The sequence below is a fragment of the Girardinichthys multiradiatus genome, chromosome 6 (assembly GCF_021462225.1).
Source record: "Girardinichthys multiradiatus isolate DD_20200921_A chromosome 6, DD_fGirMul_XY1, whole genome shotgun sequence".
Classification (NCBI taxonomy): domain Eukaryota; kingdom Metazoa; phylum Chordata; class Actinopteri; order Cyprinodontiformes; family Goodeidae; genus Girardinichthys; species Girardinichthys multiradiatus.
Genome location: NC_061799.1, coordinates 31448364 through 31472755, shown reverse-complemented (window position 1 = coordinate 31472755; position 24392 = coordinate 31448364). Strand labels below are relative to the sequence as shown.

Below are 24392 nucleotides of genomic sequence, written 5' to 3'. Positions count from 1 at the left end.
ACTTCTGTTTTACAGAACTGGAGTTTACTTTTGGAGGCCTTATGTCCGGTTTTATGCAGATGTTTTAGCACTATTATAGTTGCTTCTTCACAATGTTCTTCAGTGTCAGAAGCTATCAAAATGTCATCCACGTATAGCAGGACCGGACTGTGTTTTGGTATTGGGCATGTGCTCATTGAGTGTCTGAGAGCTTGGGTGTATACATGGGGGCTTTCACTGAATCGCTGGGGGAGCCTTGTGTATGTATACTTTTTCCCTCTATACTGAAAGACAAAAAGGTGTTGAGTCTTTATGATGGGGCACTGTGAAGAAGGCATTACTCAAATCTACCACTGAGAAGTACCGTTTTTCAGGAGTTAGTGAATGTAATAAAGTGTGAGGATTTGGAACATCTGGCGCAGCGTGTTCTACGATTTCATTTATGGGCCTCAAATCCTGCACCATCCTCCACTTCCCTGTGTGTGCTTGCTGTACAGGAAATATGGGGGTGTTACACATTGTTTCAAGTGCTTCTCTTAAAATACCTGATTTCAGCATGTCCTGTATTACTGGTTTAATCCCTTCCTCAGCTTCTGGCTTTAATGGGTACTGGCGGATATATATATATATATATATATATATTCAACCTAACACTTAGTAATGCTGTGCATTTCTTCATTCATATGAGTCTGAATTACGTACCTTAACAGGTAAATGAGAGTTGGTATGATAGTAAAAAATCATTTATTATGGACTGTCCCTGTTTTAAAAAATACATTTAAAACTACTTTCAGTTTAATTATGTACCAGCTTATGTCTATTCACGGGAGTTTGTAGCCCCCCCAGCTAAAGCTTAAATTATTTTTTTTTTTATTTACAGTGTTTTTAATGTCTCAAATGGCTAACAAACCCACCACAGACCTGTGGATTGGTTTTCATAGTGCTTATAAGAATGGGTTTTACTGGACTGATGGACAACCAAGGTCATATGTCAATCTCAATTTGCAAGTAAGTGAACACTATCTGATTTGTGTTTACAAATGAAAAAAATGACTTAGTGATGATAAATGTGCCAAAATGCAATATTTTTGGGTCTCTCATTTTAGCAACAAACTCCCCGTCCACACAGTTTCGCTTTCAATGACAACAGATTTCAGGTAACATGCAAAACTCACTTTACCCAGACACAGTATATAGTAGACCTAGCATAAATCATGTAGACAAAAATGCTTAAAAGTAGGAAGTGTATAATAAATGAAATAAATACATAATAAATGTAATCCAACATCTATAACTACTGAACAAACTAGCAAACTATCAATTTACCATAGTCCCTTCTGTGCACTCATAATATTAATAATAATAATAATGTTAAATAATGTAAAACCTATTTAAAAGAAATAATAACGGAATCATTGATATGCATAAAAAGGGCACAAAAGGCATAATTTCCAAATTATCTTTGATAACGAAGCCTCTAAATTGAACACTGGAAATGGATGATTTGTGTAGATTTGCTGTGTTGTGTACCACCTCATGTCTCACTAGTTTGTAACATGCACAATTGATTGAGAGTTCTGTAAATATAATTGTTTTGAACCATGACTATTTAAGTAAAGTTTGCTAAATAATTTCTGTAAATGTTTCAACATCTGGTTCCATTTTTTAGATGCGATTCCGGCATAAACTTGCGGTAAGCAGTTCTTGTCTATCAATTTATTCACACTTTAGTATTAAATTCAGGTTATATGAGCATTTACTGAAATCAAGGTGAGCCATTCATACGCAATCATACAATGAGTAATGTTACTGCATAAAATATGTTGGTTAGATAGAAAGACAGAAGGATAAACAGACCTCTTTCTAATAACAACATGCTATCTGTCTAACTGTATCATGCATTTGGTCATATTTTAACACACTGTTCATCATACTGTAACATGCTATTTGGGTTATATTATAAACTGTCACCGGCTTTTTTTAATGAAACGTAATATCTGGGTTACAATTTCAGATACGATTGAGGCAACTAAACGAGGCAAATAGTTTTTATAGTTTTGATCTATCCGTTCATCCATCCATGGATCAAACATGCACACTTGTACCTTAATCAATAAATTCCTTTACTAAATACAAACCTGGGGCTGTATCTGGTGGTTATCTCTATTACACGGACAGATGGCTTTATTGTCATTGCAAGCAAAGCACACAATCAGTGGCAGTTTTTTTCATGACTGGCACCCTGGGCAAGCCCCTCCTTCTCTCATCCCCTTACTAATCAGAATACAGAAAACATTCTGCAGAGTTGAACATGTAAATATAACTTCCCATTGACTACACATGAAAAAAAGCAATTGAAAACTTGTTCAAGATGCAACTGACAAGAACGTTATAATTTTTTAACTGGTGCAGGTGCCCCTTTCTAATGCTGCCCAGTGTGACTGCCCAAATAGCCAATTGAAAAAACTGCCACTGCACACAATGAAATAAAAGTTGAAATTCATATTAAGGATTGGTAAGAAGGTACTGAGTTCAAATCTCAGCACAGCTGTCCCCATGCATGCATGAGATGTCTCCAGGGACTCCCGGTTCTTCAAACAGTCCAACAAAAAGCATGTTGGTAAATTTGTCACCCTTAAATTTTATGTATTAGGTATATTAGGTTTGTGTAGTTTTTTTTGTCATTGTGTTAGTGTCTTCACTTCTTGTCAAAAGAGGGACACCCCCATTAAAATAAGTTAAGCAGGTACAGAAAATTTAAGAACTGATTGTTTGTAGAATCCAATTCAGGCTTCGTAATAATGATTTCAGATTAAAAAAGCGTGCATACCCTACTGGTCAAAGGTTTTAGACACATTTTCTTATTTACTGATTTTCTTAGGTTTGTATAGTTTTATTGCTGTTTCTGTTGTTGGTTGTTTGCTAGTTTACCTTTTATAAAATGTTTTTTTTCTTTTTAAGTATGCTTTGTAAAGCACTTTGGTGGCCTAGTCGGCAGTTTTGAAAGGGCAATTCAAACAAATAAATAATAATAATGATTCCTTGTCTCCTTCCCTTAAGGCTCTTTTTACTTTGTTAGGCAATTATTTCAGGTGATCCAGGTATTATTAGTAGGGAAGCATCTCACTGTTCTGGTGAGAAGCTGTTGTCCACACAGTTTTTAAAATGATTAGTTACACAGTCGTAGCATTGTTTTTGTATGCTATTTGTGTTATATTTTACGTTGTATGTCTTTCATTAATGGAAACCTTTTTTTGTTTGCATAACAAATATTTTCATATAAGGTACAATGTGCTGTAATCAACACTAAGCCTTCGCTCGGTATTGGAAAATGGATACCAAGGTCGTGCAATGACACCAATGGATTTATATGTCAAAAAGCTGTTGGTAAGGCAATGTTAGGTAATAGTAGTTGGTGGTGCTGTTATGTGTAGCAGAAATCAATCTATAACTTTTGGTTTTTATAAACCTATTTTTGTTAGGGTCTAATCGAATTTTTTCCGGCTTATTTATTTTCATATTTTTTAAAATGATAAAAACTTTATTTGATCATATGAGTTAAATCACATATTTACTAGAAAAGTGCATTTTGGTGTTTTTTTTTTAAGTAGTATGACCTCCTGGCATAATTTCACAGCCTCAGGTCTTCCATAGTCTTTCTGTCATCAGCATCATTTAAAAATGATTAATCATTTTAAATATTCTTGCTTCCATCCCCATCATTGACAGACCCAAATATCCATGATTCTCCTGAGCCAGAATCTCCTACCAACTACATCAAAATACTTAATGATTCCATTAAGTTTGTTGCTCAGCAAATGACCTGGGATGCAGCTAAGAAGAACTGTGAAGCTGATGCTGCCAACCTGGCCAGCATTCGTACTCAATGGATACAGGCGTACATCGAGCTGCTGGCTCTAAATCTCAACCGTCCTCTATGGATTGGACTCAACAAAGCTCAGGTAAGGATTAGACTATACAAACTGCTGTGAATCTGTTAACCCTCATTTCAACTACTCTGGCAATAATGACTTATTCAAAGGAAGATTTTGATGATTAGTAACAAAAATGCCACAGTCACATCCGCATGTGGGTCGTTTCTCTGACAACTTTTGTATTGTAGTGCGCATCTCAACAGCTTTATCTATTTGTTGGGACCAGGCTATCAAAAACAACTTTTAGCCATCATGTTTAAAACGATGATCTTTCCAACACAGAGACTGTTTTTGGTAGATGAGCCGAAATTTGTCTTCTTCAACTTTAATAAGTGGCCAAACACAAGTCTTTTTTGTACACAAAATAACTCATTCACTGTTTTCAGCTAAGTATAGGCTTGAAGATGGAACAGTTACAGACAAATATGGGAGTGCACTACCCGTCAACAGGTTCTTTTTCTGCCAAAAATGTGTATTTTAAAATTACTTAATTGCTTTCAAAAACAAGAAACAAACAAATGTTTTTGTGTTTTGGTACACCTGCAGGACCAGGTGTAGCAGACAACTATCAAAGTGGAAATAGACAAACCTATTCTACACAAAGTTCATCAACATGATAAAGACATAATTTAAACCATAGGTTCAAAATCAGAACCCAGACTTTTAGCAAGCAACAAAATTTTCCATAAGACTCCATCCTTTAGATTATAATAAAACCCATGCTTTTTAAGTTTTATTAATCATATCTTAAAATGCAACATGCATGTCTTAAGAGGAATGTCAGGCTGCCTAATTTAAATTTGGCCTTTAAAGACAAATGGAGTGAAATATGAGCAGCTCTTTTATTTAGAAATATAGTGTCAAAGCACATTTAAGATATGGTATGCAGATCAGGGTCATCAGAAAACTGAAGAGTTGCAAATGGGCGAGTTTCAGGGGAGAGAATATAAAGACGTTTTCAGACTTTACCCACACAGTTATTCAAAAGATGTTCACTGTGAGGGTCATAGAGGATTCACCCAGATAACCTTGTAAAAGCCCTATGCAATATCAGAAAACCCATTGTCCCTCAAGACATGACCAGAAATGTGCATGGGAATCAAAAAGGACTAAAAGGATTGATAAATTATGTGTGCTTAAATTGAAAAATAAATGTATGGCATGTATACTCTGCCCACGTAGAAGGCCTTTATATATAGAGTATTGTTTATATTTTGGTCCTAAAAAGCTCTGCACAGGTCAATTTAATCTGTATAACTGAATTATAAATGTGTCAAAATTTCTTTAAACCAAGATTTTAAATAATTGATCCTAATGAAGTCTGTTTTTTTTGTACTTCAACTTCCTTTTTGTTTTTCCAGACCAATAACTATTTTAGATATATTGAAGGCTGGCCTCTTAACTTTACATTCTGGGGCGAAAATGAACCACGTAGAGATGGAACCTGTGTCTATGTAAATGTGTATGGAAAATGGAAGACTGCTAACTGCAGTCAGAACATCAGCAGTGTGTGCACGAGGTCTACAGGTGAAACCAAACATGCTAACTTTATTTTGGTTTATTTTAAAAGAGTCACGTTTTAAATTCTGTTCTATTTTGTAAGTTTCTTGATACTAAAATTTACAATTATAATAATCATTTTCAGAAGTGTTGTGGCATTTTAAAGTTGATATCACAGTCAATTCTCTAAATTCATATAGCACTTTTCTAGTCATATGACCAGGAGGAGGCTTTTGGATTGCTAGACGACTACTCTCCCTCTGAGCCACTGTCTATGTCATTTACAGATACACCACCAAAAGCAGACACAAAAGATTATCCAGGAGATTGTCCAGAAGACACAGATCCAATTAGACCATTGCGGCATTATTCCTGGAAACCTTTCAGAGGTTTTTGTTATATATTTTTCTCTGAGATGAAGGAGTGGTCAGATGCAATTACCAGCTGTGTGGCACATGGTAGGTGTTTTCTACCATAAATATTTTCTGGTATTTAAAATGTGTGATGCCGTCATAAAACTACATGTTTTGTGAAGGTGGAAGGCTTGCCAGCATTTCAGATCCGTTTGAGCAGGAATTCATACAGGGTAACATAGGAACATTTCAAGACAGCCACACATCTTACTGGTTGGGCCTGTTTAAAACTCATAAAGGTAGGCCCCTTTTACTCTATTGTAGGCAAGGAACTGAAGGTTTTACTAAACCTATGATCATTATCAGAAAGAAGAAAGTAAGAAATACAAATACCTTACATAATAAAGCAAAACAAAAACTATGTATATTGTTGCATTTCTCTCAAGGGCAGTGGATGTGGTTGGATCAAAAGGTCATGGATTACTCTAACTGGAATCTAGGTCAACCTAATTATCACACCTATGGAATGATAAGTGCATTGGATGGGAAATGGCACACAGGGTCTCAAAGAAGTGACAGACCATATATCTGCAAAACAGCTAAAGGTAAATTCATTATTAGCTTCTTTTCTTATGACTTGTGATCATTTTAAAGAGTCATTATTTCTATCTGGTGATATAATATTGTGTGAGATTTAGATACTTTAGGGGTTCTGAGAATGTCAGAGATGAGCAAGGTAATATTTTCCCCACAACTTCCACTGACTGGGTATTTTGTATTTTTCTAGTTTTTGAAACTAGTTTGTATTATTGAAAATGATTAATATTTATCGAGACCAAAATAATGAGTGAATATGTAAAGGATTTTTTTTAAATCTTTTGTCAAAATCAGACGTTTACATACATTAAGACTTTTATGTCTTTAGACAATGTGGGAAAGCCAAGATGACATGGCTTTAAAGGGTTTATTCACAACATTTGAGTTACACTGGGGCATACTTGTGGATATACAATATTAAGGCAACACGTCAAACACACTGCTTCCTTGTGTGACATCATAGAAAATTAAAAAAATCAAGCAAGACGTCATAAAATGAATTGTGGAACTCCACAAGTCTGATTTATCCTTGGTTACAATTTCCTGAGGTTTGAATCTGTTAGAGCAGTTACACAAAAAATCCCCACCAAAATATCCAGTCATAAAACTTTTCAGAAATAAAGCTGATTTTACTTCCCTGAGATATACATGTTTTGGCGCAAAATGTGTGTATCAACACTAGAACAAAAGCAAAAGAGCTTGTTAAGATGCTGATTAAACCTTATTAAAGAGCATTATTACCAACAGTGATATGAGTTGTGTACCATCATGGGCTGAAATGCCACTCAGAGAGAAAGAAGCAATTACGCTAAAATCAACATAATAAACCAGATTACAGTTTTCAAAATCCACAGATTTTTTGGAGACAAGTCTAATTAAAATAAAATGGAAGTTTTAGAAATAATAACAATAGTTACATTTGGTGGAAAATGGGAAAGCTTAAAACTATCTCAACTGTGAAGTATGCAGGCTACAGCATCATGTTGTAGGGATGCTTTGCTGTAAAATGGACTGGCGCCTTTCACAAAAAAAGATAGCATCATGAGGAAAGAACATTATGTGGGAACACCAAAGCAACATCTCAACCAGCCAGGAAGTTTGGGCACAAATATTTCTTCCAAAGAGATAATGACCTTAAGCGTACCACCAAAGTAGTTACACACTGGCTTAAGGTGAACAAAGTTAATTTTTTGGAGTGACAATCACAAATCCTGATGTCAATCCCATTGAAAGTTTGTGGGCAGAGCTAAAAAGGTGGGTACATTCAAGACATCCTTCAAACTAGTTGTGTCAGGAGAAATGGGTTAAAGTTCCAGCAAATAATGAGGAGAAGCTTGTGGAAAGATACCTAAAACATTTCAAAGTTAGTAGATTATTAAAAATTATTTTTCATATACTCACTTTTGGTCTATCAGGATTTTTCTTTGTCTTGGGAGATTGAGTTTACCAACTTATCCTGTTAAACTGGTAAAAGCCTGTGGCTAGGCTTTTTGGCAGGCAAACAGAAGCTTAGCTTTGTAAACTAACTACAATTAGGGAAAAAAAAAATAATAATAAATATATATATATATATATATATATATATATATATATATTTATGTACCATTTAGTCATTTTAAATAACATACTGAAAATGAAACAAATGAAGTGTTGATTTGAGTAATTAGTTATCTACTGATTTGGAAACAGTACAACCCCCCCTTCTCCTGCTCATGAAAGCATAATTACTTGTTTGTTTTTTCTTACAGTATCGACATAACATGTGAACAAGCAACTTTGCCATTTTTTATTTTTGTTCCACATGTTTGTCACATAATTTATTGAGTATAACTTGAAGTTTCATTGAAGTGTTTCTTATCCTGTTATTTTGTCTGCAGTGTTACTACCAAAGCCATCACCATCACCTTGTAAGTAAAACTCTGGCATAAATATAGTAAATATTTGGCATAAATAATTTTGTTGCTAATAATGTACTCTATCTCTGCAGATGTTGCATTAGTTTCTCACAATCGCAGTCACATTGCTTTAGCAGTTTTGCTCGTTGCTGGGATTGCAGTGGGGGCAGGCATTGCATTTGCTCTCTTCAAGAAGTCTGGTCATCACTTACCAATTCCTGGCAGGTTAGCCGTCTTTGACAACCCACTCTTCAGCAACAAAAGGTCGGATCTGCTGGACAGTAAAAATCTGGTGGAGAATGCAGATTAAGAGAGCACTTGAACTTGTGATAACTACATAACTTAAAACAACATTTTTTCAATTGATGTATAAAATATTCTGAAAGGTTGGACAAAATGACGGAAGATATGTGTAAAATGACAAAACAGTATGGTAGAACAAGTTTTTCCCTTTTTCTGCAATAGCGCAAAAGGAGTTTCATTCTCTTGTTGAGGCAAAGAAAGCATGCCTTCCAGTTCGCTGGTCTCCCAGTGTACAACTTTTGCTTTGGATTCCTGGCATAGTCTGAAAACACACATGTTAATATGGCAAACTATTTATGTAATCATTTAATATTCTTGATATCAGCAGGCATTTTTGTCTATTAGTTTGCATCTACTCTGCAGTAGTTAAGCATTGGTTGCACTAGTTCATAATTAACTTTTTTATCAGTTAGTGTTTTTGTCCAAGGAATCGTAGCAGCGGTAGTCAGTGTGGCAATGGTAGTTCAACAGTCCCAAACAGTAGATTTCAACTCAGGAGTTATCAACTACATCAAACTAACTGATGGCTTTATCATACTAGGTATAAAAACACTAACATGTTGAATAGTCCATACACATTTCCCTGCTAGTTTACTTGTAATTATTACATGTGCACACTAGCTGACTAGTGTGACTTAAAAGTTAAACTAGTAGTAAGGACTGAAATTCACTCTAGTTAAAGACTATTTGGTCTTTCCGGTGAATTGCTGCAAAGAAATGTACCTAACATATGTTCAACTATATCATAGTATTTGTTTGGTTTTAAAAAACAAACTAATGTTAATTATTTAAAATAACCTCTGGCCACTATTACACTTGTGACCTTTAAATTTGCACACTAGTCCAACCAAAATATTCAACTATTTGACTTGTTTAAGCCTTAATGACAAAACAAGTTAAGTACGCTAAAAGTGTCAGCTGGGTAATTATTGCACCAAAAGATACATATGAATCAACTGGTTAAAGCCTTTTGACCCTAAGTAATAAACTAGTGCAACCAAAAAATCTAAGCTAGGTAAGTAGTTTGTTTAAAATGTTTACTAGTAAACTAGTACAGCTGCTTATTAGTTCACTCTTAATTGGTTGTTCTATATCTTCTCTTATATCTTAACTCTGCAACTACAGTCAACTGCTATTTAGCCTTAAATTATTCATACCCCAGGTAGGCTTAAAATAACCATTTCATTTTACCATCATGTTGCCTGGTGGCGCCGTTGATAGCACTGTTGCCTCACAGCAAGAAAGTCCTGGGTTCAAATCCTGACCTGGGGTCTTACTAGATGGAATATGCATATACTTCCCATGCATGTGTGGGTTCTCTCTGGGTAATCTGGCTTCCTGCTACAGAATATTGTATGAGTGTGTGTGTTCATGGTTGTGTCCTGTGGTGGACTGGTGAGCTTTCCAGGATGTACCCTGCCTTTTGCCCAATGTCCTTGGGACACAGGGAACAGCCCCTTGTGACTGTGCAAGGAAAAGCAGGAAGATGGATTGAGATGATTATGTAATTTCCAATCAAAAAAACGAATTTGGTTATGGGAATGAAAATTATTTGAAACAGCCAGGAGTGTTTATAATTTTGGACTTATTTGGAAAGCAGTGTACCTAAAATGTGCTCCTGTTAACCAAAACAAATGCTTGTGTTATAATCTTACACGTGGCATAAACTATTGAACAGAAGTAGATTTTTATGATCTTGCTGTTTCGTCTTTGTTGTCTTTGAATACTATAATAAACAAACAAATCTACAATAAATGTATACAATTTGTTCTACAAAGTAAAATTTCACGCAAGTACTGTCATCATTAAATGAAATGTTACACAGCATAAATATTTTAATGATTTTCAACAATATAATCCATTCTTGTCAAAAGTAACTTCTGAATGCAGTACAAATTTATGTAACCAAAATAAATCTTGAAAGGAAAAATCTGTCTTGTTTACTCAATACACTCACACCCATTAGGTCTACTGAATAGTATAACAAGCTCTTGTCTTCCTTCATTTAAATAACAAGGCAAATATGAAGTATATACAAATGCATAGATTGTATTCAAGCAATGTTTTATCATAATAAAATGCATAGATTATCCTGCATATAATTGTGTTTGACCACAAGATTAGTCATGCTTCCAGACAGACCAAATGCAAGACAGTAGATAGGCTTTAACATTTCCAAAAGTAGAACAGAAAATATGACTTTTTCTTTTTTTTTTTTTTTTTTATTATACAGATAAAAAAAAACAATTTAGGTTGTAATGCTTAAAATAAAATAACACAATAGTGAAAATTCAAATATTTGCAATACAGAAACTAAAGAGAAATTTGAACTTTGTAAGCTAAACATTTGTCTATAAATGATCAGCTATTACCAGTTAATTTTCTAATCTTGCAAACTCTAAACATGACACCATTTTAATTTTTAGAAAAAGCAGAAATGAATGATCTTTCTTTTTTGACAACTGATTAACATATAGCCTGCTGTTGATTATGTAAAGTTATAAAAGGTATTTGCTTTGTTTGTCATATTTTATGACTATAAAGAACAAGTGATAATAAAAGTGAAATGCAAGATCAACTGTTTTCTAATTTTCATTCATATTAAAATTATATTGAAAAAAAAAACTTTCTTGTCCAGATAAGTACAAATAATGAGGAACAATTCTAACATTTAATTAAAATACTCTGCTATGTTAGGAAACAGAATAAACTCAAATGTTCCTGTGTAGAGCACTACATTAATATCAAAGTGGAAAAAGTTTATTTTCTGTAAAGACTAAAAAAAAAAAAAAATACATATGGACTTATTCAACAGTATTGCACTGCAATGCACTTTAAGGTAGAGTTTTTTTGCACATAATGTGCTCCAATTGTCAGCTCTGCCTCTGCATCTAATTCACAAAGCAAAAAAGCACTGATGATGTCAAAAGTGCAAACATGGCCATCAACTGCAGTAAGTTTATGCCAGATCAATAATGCAAAAACAACTGTACAATCCAAATATTACCTTCAGCCACAGGCACAGCAGGCACAAAAGTGGAAGAGCGAAAGAGAACGTTTTTTTACAGGGACCTCCTAAAACAAGAAGTACCCCAAAGCCTATTTTACAGCATCAAAAGGAAAAAAAAAAAGGGATTGCTATTTTTAAATCAGTATCAGCACAACTACAGATTGCAAGGGACAATCATGGGGGTGAAACAATGATGGCTAGATTTTGTTTTGAATATTTATTTAAAGATTACAGATATCTTGTGCAATTTGTCAGGCACTCCTCAAGGTTACGTTTCTGCCCTCATTTTTATAAAGACTGCAGTGCATCAGGTTGTGTTTTTTTTTTGTTTGTCTACATATCTGATGAGCAAAGTTCACCACCATTTAGGAGATCTAAATGTTTTTTCAGTAACTGTGTGTGGTAAACAGAAATAGTATTTTAGGATCCAAACCTTTTAATTTATGCAAATTTTAATAAATATAGGAAATACTTCCACTTAATGCAGGTATAACACTTTATTGAAACTTAGGCAAATTGCAGAGTCACACCACTTGCTTGGCAACATCGTTTGAAGAGCGATTCAACCTTTGCAGGTGTTGTGAATTTAAATTTGTGGTTTGCTTCCATTATTGTGGAGGATAGTGTGTCAGGCTTGTATTATGTGTGTGCAGAGAACGTTTCAAAGTGTAAAAGAGTAATTACAAACAGTATGAAAGGAATGATTGCCTGCAAACATGACTTTGTTTCACCTATGAGTGCATTATCAAACAAGCAGCATAGAACTGTGCATCAGCTTGAAGTAGAAACAAGTCAATTGTCCAAGTAAGAATCTTCGTGCCACTGATTTGCATCTCTGTTTCTAACTCGATCCCTATCTCTTTCCCTGTCCTTGTGCCTTTCTCTGTCCCGATCTCTGCCCTGGTGGTGGTAGTTGTGATGATTGTGTGCAGGATAGAGATCTGCGTGGTGTGTCCGTGTTGGGATATGCTGGTGATGCCTTTGATTTCGGTTGCGTTCATTGTGCTCCTGCTCATAGCTGTCCCTGTCCTGTAGCTGGCCACGATGGCGTTGATGATGACGGTGGTGGTGGTGGTGGTGGTTGCTACTGTGATGGTAATGGTTATGGCCCCGGTGGTTATAGCGTATCTCCTCCTCATCCCCCTCCACCTCTACTTCTTCCACCTCACTCTCTCTCTCCTCAGGCAGGTGTCTCCTTGGAGGCCTCTGGCTGTAATCTCTGCCTGACTTTGCATTCACACCATCAGATGGTTGGCTGTGCTGGATATGGCCGTGGTGCTCCATCCGGCGGTGGTGGTGGTGGTGATGGTGGTGGGTGTGCTGGGGTCTTTTTGGTTCTGTCCTCAGAAGTTGCTCTTCTTCTTCCTTTCTTTGGCCTTCCTCAACTCTGTCCTCTTGATCTGGGGCTGATGGGGGCTCCTTGTCTTGGTGGTTCTGACGTGAACCCTTCCTCTTGAGGGCAGCTGGCTTCTTACTTTTTTGGTCATCCTTGAAGGAAAAGAAACAGCTAAATGTAATTTGACTAGTCACACATTAAAACAACTCCCAATTCCAAGTTACAGAGAGTATTTGGAGAGATCAATGTGAGCAATGAGAACAATGTGAATGAGATGGGTAGATGTTCACCATGGCAAGATGGAAAGTTTTAATTTTCAGCTTAGAATCAAAACTTTGATTTAGATTTCTTCTAAATCTGTTCCATACAATACACATTTTTTCAAAATATAGTAAACTATAGTTAAACCCTCATAAGGAAAAGACTATATGTAGAAAATTGAGACTTTCAGCTGCTTCCATTCACTGCTGCTGATTTACACAACCACCAAGTACTCAGATGACAGTTGTTTGGAGACTACACCCATGCACATCAGAGTGACATAATCAGGGCAAAACCCACAACATATGTCTGAGTTCTGACAGAACCCTTGGTTTTTAATAACATTTTTTCTAACAAGCAGTCATTCACCACTGTGGCAAAAGTACAGGTTAACCATAGAGCACTTTTAAAATCTGGATAGGGTACCCGTTTGTTCAGTCTCCCAGCTGCTTATCCTCACTTGGCAAATCAACAAATAAATCTGTGCCTAATGAATGCACATTTTAGCTATTACAGTTTCTTGTCTTGGATGACTATTGTGATGATGATCTAAATGTAATGTTATAACTATTTTGGAATTTTTTGCGCTCAGCTAATTTGTGATTGTTTTTTTATATTTCACACATTTTCAAATTGTATCTCAACTCAAAATATCAAGCTGAATAACTCTCAAAGGCCACAATTTATAGACATCATCCAAAACCATGTATGTATGGCTCTCTTCTTGCCTACGTTTCTACCTTTTCTATCATGTATGTATAGTTCTATACCTGTCTACATTCTTACCAGTACTAAAAAAAAGCTACATTAATATTTCAATGACTCTCACTCACCAGTTGTTGGCCTATTTCATTTCTTCTTCAACTTTGCATAGTAGTAGGATAAGAAGACATGAAATTAAAATGTTAGGTGGATTGGTGGAAACAAATACGAATGAAGCAATATAAAATCAAAGGTTTATCTAGATTTAATGAAATATCTGTACACATCAAATGAATGAGATGAAATTTGATGAGATGAGGTGAGAGGGAGATTTTAAATTGCATTTTATATCTTGCAGTATGTTTCCAATCTATAAGTTGTGTGTTTTATGCACCGGTACTGTTGTTGGAGTGGCAGGCAGTGTGTTCTCAGCCAGCTGTGCTACAAGTGCATTTGCAGCCTCCATCTCTGGTGGATGTGTTGCTCTCCAGTAGGATTCAAGGTAATCAGCAATGTGCTCACAGGCATCAGACAGCTGGTTCTCATCTAAGATGACATCAAACATTTCCTACAGACAATGGAAAATAAGAGAAGAATTGAGCAAAATGTGGACATCTGTATGCATTAAAGGGCATGGTAAATGGGTGTTATGCTCTGAGGATTTGTGATGCATGCAACTTCAAAAGTGCTTTTTTTTCTCCTAATGAAAGAAATCGCCTACTAATTCTAAAAATAATTGGACTATAATATACAAATAAAAAAGAGGTAGCCTTGGGAAATACATATTCTAAATGAATTTGGCAAAAGAAAAAAAAAGGGTCTCAATTAAGGCATTTTTATAAGCATTGGTATTGGAGTCGCTGACAAAACACAACACCTGACACCGAGTTGTTGGTGTACTGTCTGTGATTGTCAGTCAATAACTAAGTAACACATGTTGCCACAATTTGCGGTCACAGCCTATTTCTGCATGTGTAGCTTGGAAAACTGCAATAAAGGCCATCCACAATATTTTATTGAGCTTGCAATTTTCATTGCACTCATAAAAATTATATCCACTTCCTGATTCTGACCTGTTCTGCTCGTAGTGCCCAGACAATAAAATTATTGAAATTCAAAAGCAAAGTCCTAAGTTAATAAAACAGAGGAACTGCAAGTTTTGTCCACACATAATAAATTAGAGCCACACAAATATATGTTTGACTCAAATTATCAATGAGTTATATCAAATCTGGGTGAACGTGTCAAACCTCAGCAAAATGCTCAACAGAAAGCCATTGTTAGGAGCAAGTTTTTTTTTTTTTTTACTGTAGCTGTACTGTGTGTGTTAACACAACTATCTATTCAGAAACATGAATACTCCAATGTCTAGAACTATATTGGTGGGCAAGTTAGGTGGGATGTAATGCTGATGAAATGGCATGTTATTTTACTGCATTTTTAAAGCTACTGAGGTTTTAAGCAAATACATGGCATTGCTTTTAATTAAGTATCAGATCTGATCTCTGCCTGCTATACATGGGTCAGATCAGTATGAGGGAGACAAAAAAATTTAACTTCATGTCACCACATGCTATTACTAGATTCTCATTTCTCTGTTGAACACAGCACAGTTATCATTATTTCCAATTTCCAGCAGGTGGCACTCACAGACGGACACTGGGCCAGCTTGTCTGCTGCCACAAGTTGAACATTAAGATGTTTGGTTTGAGATTTCCCTCTTGTCTTGATGAGTCTTGTCAACACCTACACAACACATATAAGACACAACACAAACAGAAAAACGATAAACAATAGCTGTTCTTTTAATAAATGCAGTACAAAAAAAGAACTGAAGCCTACTTTTGGTGAAGAAATCTTCACATAAACAAGGATTGGAGCAAGGGACGTCTTTGACACCTGCAGTGGGTGGTTAATTGTGTCTGCATCCAAAACTATGAGCTGCATGCTCCGGGCCAGCTCAAATATGCGCTCCACCTCCCCTTGGATCTGGGCTACAAAAACAGAAAATGTAAGCTTTCAACACTAAGGTTGCACAAAAGGTACAAATATTTTGTATATGGTAGTACCAATAAGAGCACCAATATTAAGAATTTAGAGGATCTTCTCTATATTTAAATTTTTATATTTTATCTTACAATCTTATTTGAAATAAAATATTTTCTAAGATTGTTGTAGAAAAAAAACAGTAACATTAGACAATTCAAAACAATTATATTTTTAAAGTTACTTTACTTTTTCTTTTAAATAAATGAAAATGGGCTTTAAGGTTTAGTTATATTAGACCTGGTAAAAAAATATAAAGTAATGATTTAAACTAGTTATCACTCAGTTCAACACATTGCAAAGTCTTACCATATATGGGCCCAAAAATTATTTGCAAACTGTGCCTTTTTGTGCTCATAAATATTTTCTATTTCATTTAATATTATGTTTCACCTGAATTTGTAAACAGCTAATAAACAAAGCAAATGACAGTTGACAACTTGGCACATTCAAAATGAAAAGCATATAACAATGCTTCAAACACATGTTCTACACATTAAAAACAATGAGAGTCCTCAACAAAAGCGTTGCAATAAAATTATGCAGCTTTTATCTGTTTTGATTATTGTTATCATTATAGTCATTATTTTTTCCCACAAGAAAGATAGATGAGTCACGATGTCTTGAACTCACATTAGTAGTAATATTAAAACTTAGTCACTAGAGGGAGACTAGGAAAGGACATCGAGTTTCGGTCCTATCTGACAACCCACACACAAACACACTTCAACAAACTTCAGGTACATATTTCAAAGCTGTACAAAATGAAAGTCAGTTTTTGTGTATATGTACTATAAATAAAGCAAACAGGAGTGAAAGGATAGCAGCAGCTGATACAAACATGAGGTAAATGAGAGCAAGAACAGGAACGAGGTAGAGCTGTCAAAAACACAAGAACAACTAGTGCTTTCAGTTGTACATACCAGCAGCATCTGGGATGAGACAGCGATGAGAGAGACAAGAGAAAACCAAGTAAATCTTATCCCTGCTCTTGGTTAAACCTTTTTTCCTCATCCTCTATTTAAATAAGTAGAAAGGATCAGAGGGTAAGCAGGGGGGTGGTTGTGCCTATCCTACAGAACATCCATCATTTATTTAGACATTAATTTGGTTTCAACAAGATGGAACTTCCTAAAACCTTCTTCCTAATCCAATCCAACAAACAAGCTACTGTAGCTCAAATTTCTGAATAGGTTAATGCTGGTTCTAACAGAAATATATCAGAATACACAGTGCACATAGCACCTTGTTGCACATAGGGCTGCATAACTGCAGATCAGTCAGGCTTCTGATGTTAGGGCTGACAGGGCTTCTTTTCTTATGAATATTTACAGTCAATTTATTCGATGGCATGGTAACCCAGCCAGAAAGAAGCAGCTATTGTTTCTTACACTATTTCTTAAATCCATTATTTTTGGCAAATAACTCTACTCTTGTGTTTCTTCAGTTTCATTAGCTTCTCAAAGCAGGAAAATGCAAGCCAAAAGCTGCTGGGCATAAAAAAAGCATCAGAAGCATCAATGCTCTGAGGATCACAGTCAGATTAACAAGCCACTCAATCCACTCAAACTATAGTAACCCTGATCTATGGAGGGTCCAGGCTAGTTATTCACTTGGGAATGGGTTGCAAAGCAGCTTGTATGAGACATTCTGTAAAAGTAAAATCCCAACAAATTCAACCTATATCTCAGCATTACAAACTTGTTGCTGGGTGAAATGTAAACTCTCTGGTTTACCTGATTGACAGAAGTCTTGTTCATTACTTTATCACAAAAAGATTTTCTAAAACAGCCTGCCATTCAAACAAATGTTCATCCCTGGATTTCCAGAATTGGTCTGTGTAACATCTCACACATTAAGAAAACCCAGGCAAGTGAGTACAAATGTACCTAACAGCATAGAACACCCACCGAGATGTCAGATTAAGGACCTGTTTGATTTTACTTTGTGGCTAATCAGTATTTTCAAAGCGAGGTTTGAGCTATAACAGCAATGGAACAAAGAACAGTATGGCTCTGACACATTAACTTCAAATTAATTCAGATAGAACAAGTAAAAAAAACTAGTTAGGACTTTAAGTATGTGAGGGCTGCCACAAGGAAAGGCAGATGTTCTAGAAGGCAACTATATAAACTTCTTTTGGAATTGACTTAGTTGTTTTTTCAATGAGTGATGCTGTTGTAGTTGTGTCTTTATCCATGGATTCCAAATAAAAATACAGAATTCCCCAAGGATAATTATCATCTAGCAGCTGTACTGATAAACTAAGTACCTAAATTAGAGCGCGTGTTGGTCCGGTCAATTAAGGCCTTCTTGCCAGGGTTGTTGAGGATAGAGCGTTTAGCCAAAGAGATGTCAGCCATCACCCTCGTGATAGTAATTCTGGAGAGGATACAAAGTAACAAGGATTATTTCACAGATTATCTTTTTTATTAGGTTTTACTGTGTATAAAAACAGAAGTTTGACAATGACGACCAAAGGAAAACTTACCTCCCTTCAAATCTGTGTTTTAGGAAGTCAAATAGTGCTTTTTGCATCATATCGGTAACCTGGAATTATACAAGAAAATAATAATTTAGCTTGCTAGCTTAATTTGTAGGTGCTATACTGTACCACTCACTTGGCTTTCTCCTACTCTTCATTATAGATTATTTGCAATTACCATTAAGTATGTTCTCCCTCTATTTCTCTTTGAATAGAAGGTATGCTTTACCTGATGCTTGTTTCAAGCTGTACCTTTTCCTGAATGGGGTTATTGATGAAGCTTTTCCTGCCTTTATTTTTGTTTGCTCTTTCTTTTTCATGGACCTGACGTGACCTGTGCTTTTGTGTTTAGCTGTATTTCTTTCCTGGATGTTGCCAATGACAAAGCTTCGGCTTTCTTGAATTCCTTTGTTCCTTTGTATTTTTATTTGAATTATAATGTATTTAATCATTTAGAATGAACTGGACTGTTTATAAGTGGATCTAAGTTTGATTATATGATTATATGTAATTAGAATAAACTAAATGTATTCCATATAATCGGATATAAGTTGAACCTGTTTGTTTTTGGAAAATGTCTTCATCAAAATATCTGAATCATAAGTCAATGACAACTCACCTCTAAGCCCTTTAGTGAAGGCCCCATCAAAACCACAGGTCTCATTGTAGGGACTACATCATACATTGTCACCTGTTCCCCCTGTAGACACAAAGGAATTGTATCAGGGGGTAAACATTGTAAGGATTATGATTATTGATTAATTAATATTTATCAAAAATTATAATTGAAAATCATAATTCAGGAAAATAATTTCTTAACCAAAATCATTACTTACAAATAGAAATCAGAGATGTCTACTGGTGTTGTGGTTATGGGCTTAAAGTTCTTAATAATTTATCAATTATTTAACAACATCTAATTATTATTGCTACAAGCATATAGCCTTTTTGTACTGCAAGCTCTCTTTTGATTAAAAAGGTTCAGTTTTTGTTTTACATATGCTGTAAAAACAAGATACCCAATATTGTTTTCATTGTTTGTTTTATCAATATTTTCTATAAAGTAAAAAATAAAGAACCAATAATTAAATGAGTTCCAGTATCTCTAATTCTTTATTATGGCTTTTGGTTTGCTGCATGATAAAGAACATCAGTGTTTGCACATGTAATATTGTTTATTTGTGTTGCTCTGCCAAAACCCCTGTAATGAGTGAAAAACCTGTAAGCATGTATGTACTGGTCCTTCTCAAAATATTAACATATTGTGATAAAGTTCATTATTTTCCATAATGTCATGATGAAAATTTAACATTCATATATTTTAGATTCATTGCACACTAACCGAAATATTTCAGGTCTTTTATTGTCTTAATACGGATGATTTTGGCATACAGCTCATGAAAACCCAAAATTCCTATCTCACAAAATTAGCATATCATTAAAAGGGTCTCTAAACGAGCTATGAACCTAATCATCTGAATCAACAAGTTAACTCTAAACACCTGCAAAAGATTCCTGGGGCCTTTAAAACTCCCAGCCTGGTTCATCACTCAAAACCCCAATCATGGGTAAGACTGCCGACCTGACTGTTGTCCAGAAGGCCACTATTGACACCCTCAAGCAAGAGGGTAAGACACAGAAAGACATTTCTGAACGAATAGGCTGTTCCCAGAGTGCTGTATCAAGGCACCTCAGTGGGAAGTCTGTGGGAAGGAAAAAGTGTGGCAGAAAACGCTGCACAACGAGAAGAGGTGACCGGACCCTGAGGAAGATTGTGGAGAAGGGCCGATTCCAGACCCTGGGGGACCTGCGGAAGCAGTGGACTGAGTCTGGAGTAGAAACATCCAGAGCCACCGTGCACAGGCGTGTGCAGGAAATGGGCTGCAGGTGCTGCATTCCCCAGACCTGGGCTACAGAGAAGCAGCACTGGACTGTTGCTCAGTGGTCCAAAGTACTTTTTTCGGATGAAAGCAAATTCTGCATGTCATTCAGAAATCAAGGTGCCAGAGTCTGGAGGAAGACTGGGGAGAAGGAAATGCCAAAATGCCAGAAGTCCAGTGTCAAGTACCCACAGTCAGTGATGGTCTGGGGTGCCGTGTCAGCTGCTGGTGTTGGTCCACTGTGTTTTATCAAGGGCAGGGTCAATGCAGCTAGCTATCAGAAGATTTTGGAGCACTTCATGCTTCCATCTGCTGAAAAGCTTTATGGAGATGAAGATTTCATTTTTCAGCACGACCTGGCACCTGCTCACAGTGCCAAAACCACTGGTAAATGGTTTACTGACCATGGTATCACTGTGCTCAATTGGCCTGCCAACTCTCCTGACCTGAACCCCATAGAGAATCTGTGGGATATTGTGAAGAGAACGTTGAGAGACTCAAGACCCAACACTCTGGATGAGCTAAAGGCCGCTATCGAAGCATCCTGGGCCTCCATAAGACCTCAGCAGTGCCACAGGCTGATTGCCTCCATGCCACGCCGCATTGAAGCAGTCATTTCTGCAAAAGGATTACCGACCAAGTATTGAGTGCATAACTGTACATGATTATTTGAAGGTTGACGTTTTTTGTATCAAAAAGACTTTTCTTTTATTGGTCGAATGAAATATGCTAATTTTGTGAGATAGGAATTTTGGGTTTTCATGAGCTGTATGTCAAAATCATCCGTATTAAGACAATAAAAGACCTGAAATATTTCAGTTAGTGTGCAATGAATCTAAAATATATGAATGTTAAATTTTCATCATGACATTATGGAAAATAATGAACTTTATCACAATATGCTAATATTTTGAGAAGGACCTGTATATACAGTGAATTGAAAATTTTTTGTCAAAAAGAAAGGTTGTTTACATTCCAGATGCAACGAGGAGATTAAGAGAAACCATCTATTAATTGAATTTCAGACAAATTTACAATAAATTAGGTCAACTTACAGAAGTATTAGACATTTCAAGACCCCACCTTAGCAAGGGCCTTGTTGTTTTTAAATGAATGTATGTTTTGCAAATTCTGTATTTTATACGTTTCCACTGACAACCTATCAGAATCAGAATCAGAAAAGCTTTATTGCCAAGTACGTTTTTGGACATACAGGTCCTTCTCAAAATATTAGCATATTGTGATAAAGTTAATTATTTTCCATAATGTCATGATGAAAATTTAACATTCATATATTTTAGATTCATTGCACACTAACTGAAATATTTCAGGTCTTTTATTGTCTTAATACGGATGATTTTGGCATACAGCTCATGAAAACCCAAAATTCCTATCTCACAAAATTAGCATATCATTAAAAGGGTCTCTAAACGAGCTATGAACCTAATCATCTGAATCAACGAGTTAACTCTAAACACCTGCAAAAGATTCCTGAGGCCTTTAAAACTCCCAGCCTGGTTCATCACTCAAAACCCCAATCATGGGTAAGACTGCCGACCTGACTGCTGTCCAGAAGGCCACTATTGACACCCTCAAGCAAGAGGGTAAGACACAGAAAGAAATTTCTGAACGAATAGGCTGTTCCCAGAGTGCTGTATCAAGACACCTCAGTGGGAAGTCTGTGGGAAGGAAAAAGTGTGGCAGAAAACGCTGCACAACGAGAAGAGGTGACCGGACTCTGAGGAAGATTGTGGAGAAGGGCCGATTCCAGACCTTGGGGGACCTGCGGAAGCAGTGGACTGAGTCTGGAGTAGAAACATCCAGAGCCACCGTGCACAGGCGTGTGCAGGAAATGGGCTACAGGTGCCGCATTCCCCAGGTCAAGCCACTTTTGAACCAGAAACAGCGGCAGAAGCGCCTGACCTGGGCTACAGAGAAGCAGCACTGGACTGTTGCTCAGTGGTCCAAAGTACTTTTTTCGGATGAAAGCAAATTCTGCATGTCATTCGGAAATCAAGGTGCCAGAGTCTGGAGGAAGACCTGGGAGAAGGAAATGCCAAAATGCCAGAAGTCCAGTGTCAAGTACCCACAGTCAGTGATGGTCTGGGGTAACGTGTCAGCTGCTGGTGTTGGTCCACTGTGTTTTATCAAGGGCAGGGTCAATGCAGCTAGCTATCAGGAGATTTTGGAGCACTTCATGCTTCCATCTGCTGAAAAGCTTTATGGAGATGAAGATTTCATTTTTCAGCACGACCTGGCACCTGCTCACAGTGCAAAAACCACTGGTAAATGGTTTACTGACCATGGTATCACTGTGCTCAATTGGCCTGCCAACTCTCCTGACCTGAACCCCATAGAGAATCTGTGGGATATTGTGAAGAGAACGTTGAGAGACTCAAGACTCAACACTCTGGATGAGCTAAAGGCCGCTATCGAAGCATCCTGGGCCTCCATAAGACCTCAGCAGTGCCACAGGCTGATTGCCTCCATGCCACGCCGCATTGAAGCAGTCATTTCTGCAAAAGGTTTCCCGACCAAGTATTGAGTGCATAACTGTACATGATTATTTGAAGGTTGACGTTTTTTGTATTAAAAAGACTTTTCTTTTATTGGTCGGATGAAATATGCTAATTTTGTGAGATGGGAATTTGGGGTTTTCATGAGCTGTATGCCAAAATCATCCGTATTAAAACAATAAAAGACCTGAAATATTTCAGTTAGTGTGCAATGAATCTAAAATACATGAATGTTAAATTTTCATCATGACATTATGGAAAATAATGAACTTTATCACAATATGCTAATATTTTGAGAAGGACCTGTACAAGGAATTTGTTTTGGCGTAGTCGGTGCAATACAGTACAAATTAAACAGTATAAACATATCCCCAATATAATATAAATATATGTGCACAGTTTTAAGTGAATGAGAGTAAATGTAGAGCAGTATAAGATGCAAGAGCAATACAACTGTGCAGGTGATCAGTGTGCAAGTATGGCAGTGCAAGTAAAGCAGGAGTCCAAGCTGAGCATTAATGTAACGCATAGAGTTGCAGGTTACAGGTGTCCTGTCAGCAAAAAAGGGGGGTTGTGGGGGAAAGGGAGAGTGTCAGGGTAGTTTCCGGGCTTTGTTAACAAGGCTGGTGGCAGATGGGAAAAAACTGTTCTTGTGGCGTGAGGTTTTGGTCCGGGTGGACCGCAGCCTCCTGCCAGAGGGGAGAGTCTCAAAGAGTCTGTGACCGGGGTGGGAGGGATGAGCCAGAATCTTCCCTGCCCGCTTCAGGGTCCTGGAGGTGTACAGTTCCTGGAGCGACAGTAGACTGCAGCCAATCACCTTCTCAGCAGACCGAATGACACGCTGCAGCCTGCCCTTATCCTTGGCTGTAGCAGCGCCGTACCAGATGGTGATGGAGGAGGTGAGGATGGACTCAATGATGGCTGTGTAGAAGTGCACCATCATAGTCTTTGGCAGGTTGAATTTCTTCAGCTGCCGCCGGAAGAACATCCTCTGCTGGGCTTTCTTGATGAGGGAGCTGATGTTTGGCTCCCACTTGGCTCCCACTTGAGGTCCCAGGAAGCGGAAAGATTCCACAGTGTCAATTGTGGAATCACAGAGGGTCATGGGGGCAGGTGGGGCTGGGTTCTGCCTGAAGTCCACAACCATCTCCACTGTCTTTAGAGCGTTGAGCTCAAGGTTGTTCTGGCTGCACCAGTCCAACAGATGGTCCACCTCCCATCTGTACGCGGACTCGTCACCATCAGAGATGAGTCCGATCAGGGTGGTGTCGCCCGCAAACTTCAGAAGCTTGACAGACTGGTGACTGGACGTGCAGCTGGTGGTGTACAGGGAGAAGAGCAGAGGAGAGAGAACACAGCCTTGGGGGGAACCAGGGCTGATGGTCAGGGAGTCAGAGACGTGCTTCCCCAGCCTCACGCGCTGCTTCCTGTCAGACAGGAAGTCAGTGATCCACCTGCAGGTGGAGTCGGGCACACTCAGCAGGGAGAGCTTCTCCTGGAGCAGAGCTGGGACGATGGTGTTGAAGGCAGAGCTGAAATCCACAAACAGGATCCTGGCGTAGGTTCCTGTGGAGTCCAGGTGCCGGAGGATGAA

The 24392-nt window shown here is 37.2% G+C and overlaps 2 protein-coding genes across 7 annotated transcripts in view; one reads left to right on the top strand and one right to left on the bottom strand.

The window, feature by feature from the left end:
* Window positions 1-10492, top strand: part of LOC124869797 (macrophage mannose receptor 1-like) — a 33684-nt gene extending 23192 nt beyond the window's left edge. For 3 of the 4 annotated variants that reach the window (XM_047367935.1, XM_047367934.1, XM_047367937.1), the window contains 11 exons: window positions 860-987; window positions 1086-1136; window positions 1649-1672; window positions 3264-3366; window positions 3709-3941; window positions 5276-5441; window positions 5702-5872; window positions 5950-6066; window positions 6214-6372; window positions 8242-8271; window positions 8352-10492. In XM_047367935.1, coding sequence (XP_047223891.1) covers window positions 860-987; window positions 1086-1136; window positions 1649-1672; window positions 3264-3366; window positions 3709-3941; window positions 5276-5441; window positions 5702-5872; window positions 5950-6066; window positions 6214-6372; window positions 8242-8271; window positions 8352-8569 — 1400 coding nt within the window. In that variant the 3' untranslated portion in view covers window positions 8570-10492. The remainder of the gene's footprint in view (window positions 1-859; window positions 988-1085; window positions 1137-1648; window positions 1673-3263; window positions 3367-3708; window positions 3942-5275; window positions 5442-5701; window positions 5873-5949; window positions 6067-6213; window positions 6373-8241; window positions 8272-8351) is intronic. The other variant, XM_047367936.1, reaches the window with a different exon arrangement.
* The window catches only part of LOC124869799 (voltage-dependent L-type calcium channel subunit beta-3-like), a 56072-nt gene continuing 42057 nt past the window's right edge, over window positions 10378-24392 (bottom strand). For 2 of the 3 annotated variants that reach the window (XM_047367938.1, XM_047367941.1), the window contains exons 7-14: window positions 19022-19102; window positions 18409-18467; window positions 18190-18299; window positions 16841-16849; window positions 15714-15865; window positions 15522-15617; window positions 14266-14439; window positions 10378-13060 (exon numbers count right to left, since the gene is read on the bottom strand). In XM_047367938.1, coding sequence (XP_047223894.1) covers window positions 12365-13060; window positions 14266-14439; window positions 15522-15617; window positions 15714-15865; window positions 16841-16849; window positions 18190-18299; window positions 18409-18467; window positions 19022-19102 — 1377 coding nt within the window. In that variant the 3' untranslated portion in view covers window positions 10378-12364. The remainder of the gene's footprint in view (window positions 13061-14265; window positions 14440-15521; window positions 15618-15713; window positions 15866-16840; window positions 16850-18189; window positions 18300-18408; window positions 18468-19021; window positions 19103-24392) is intronic. The other variant, XM_047367940.1, reaches the window with a different exon arrangement.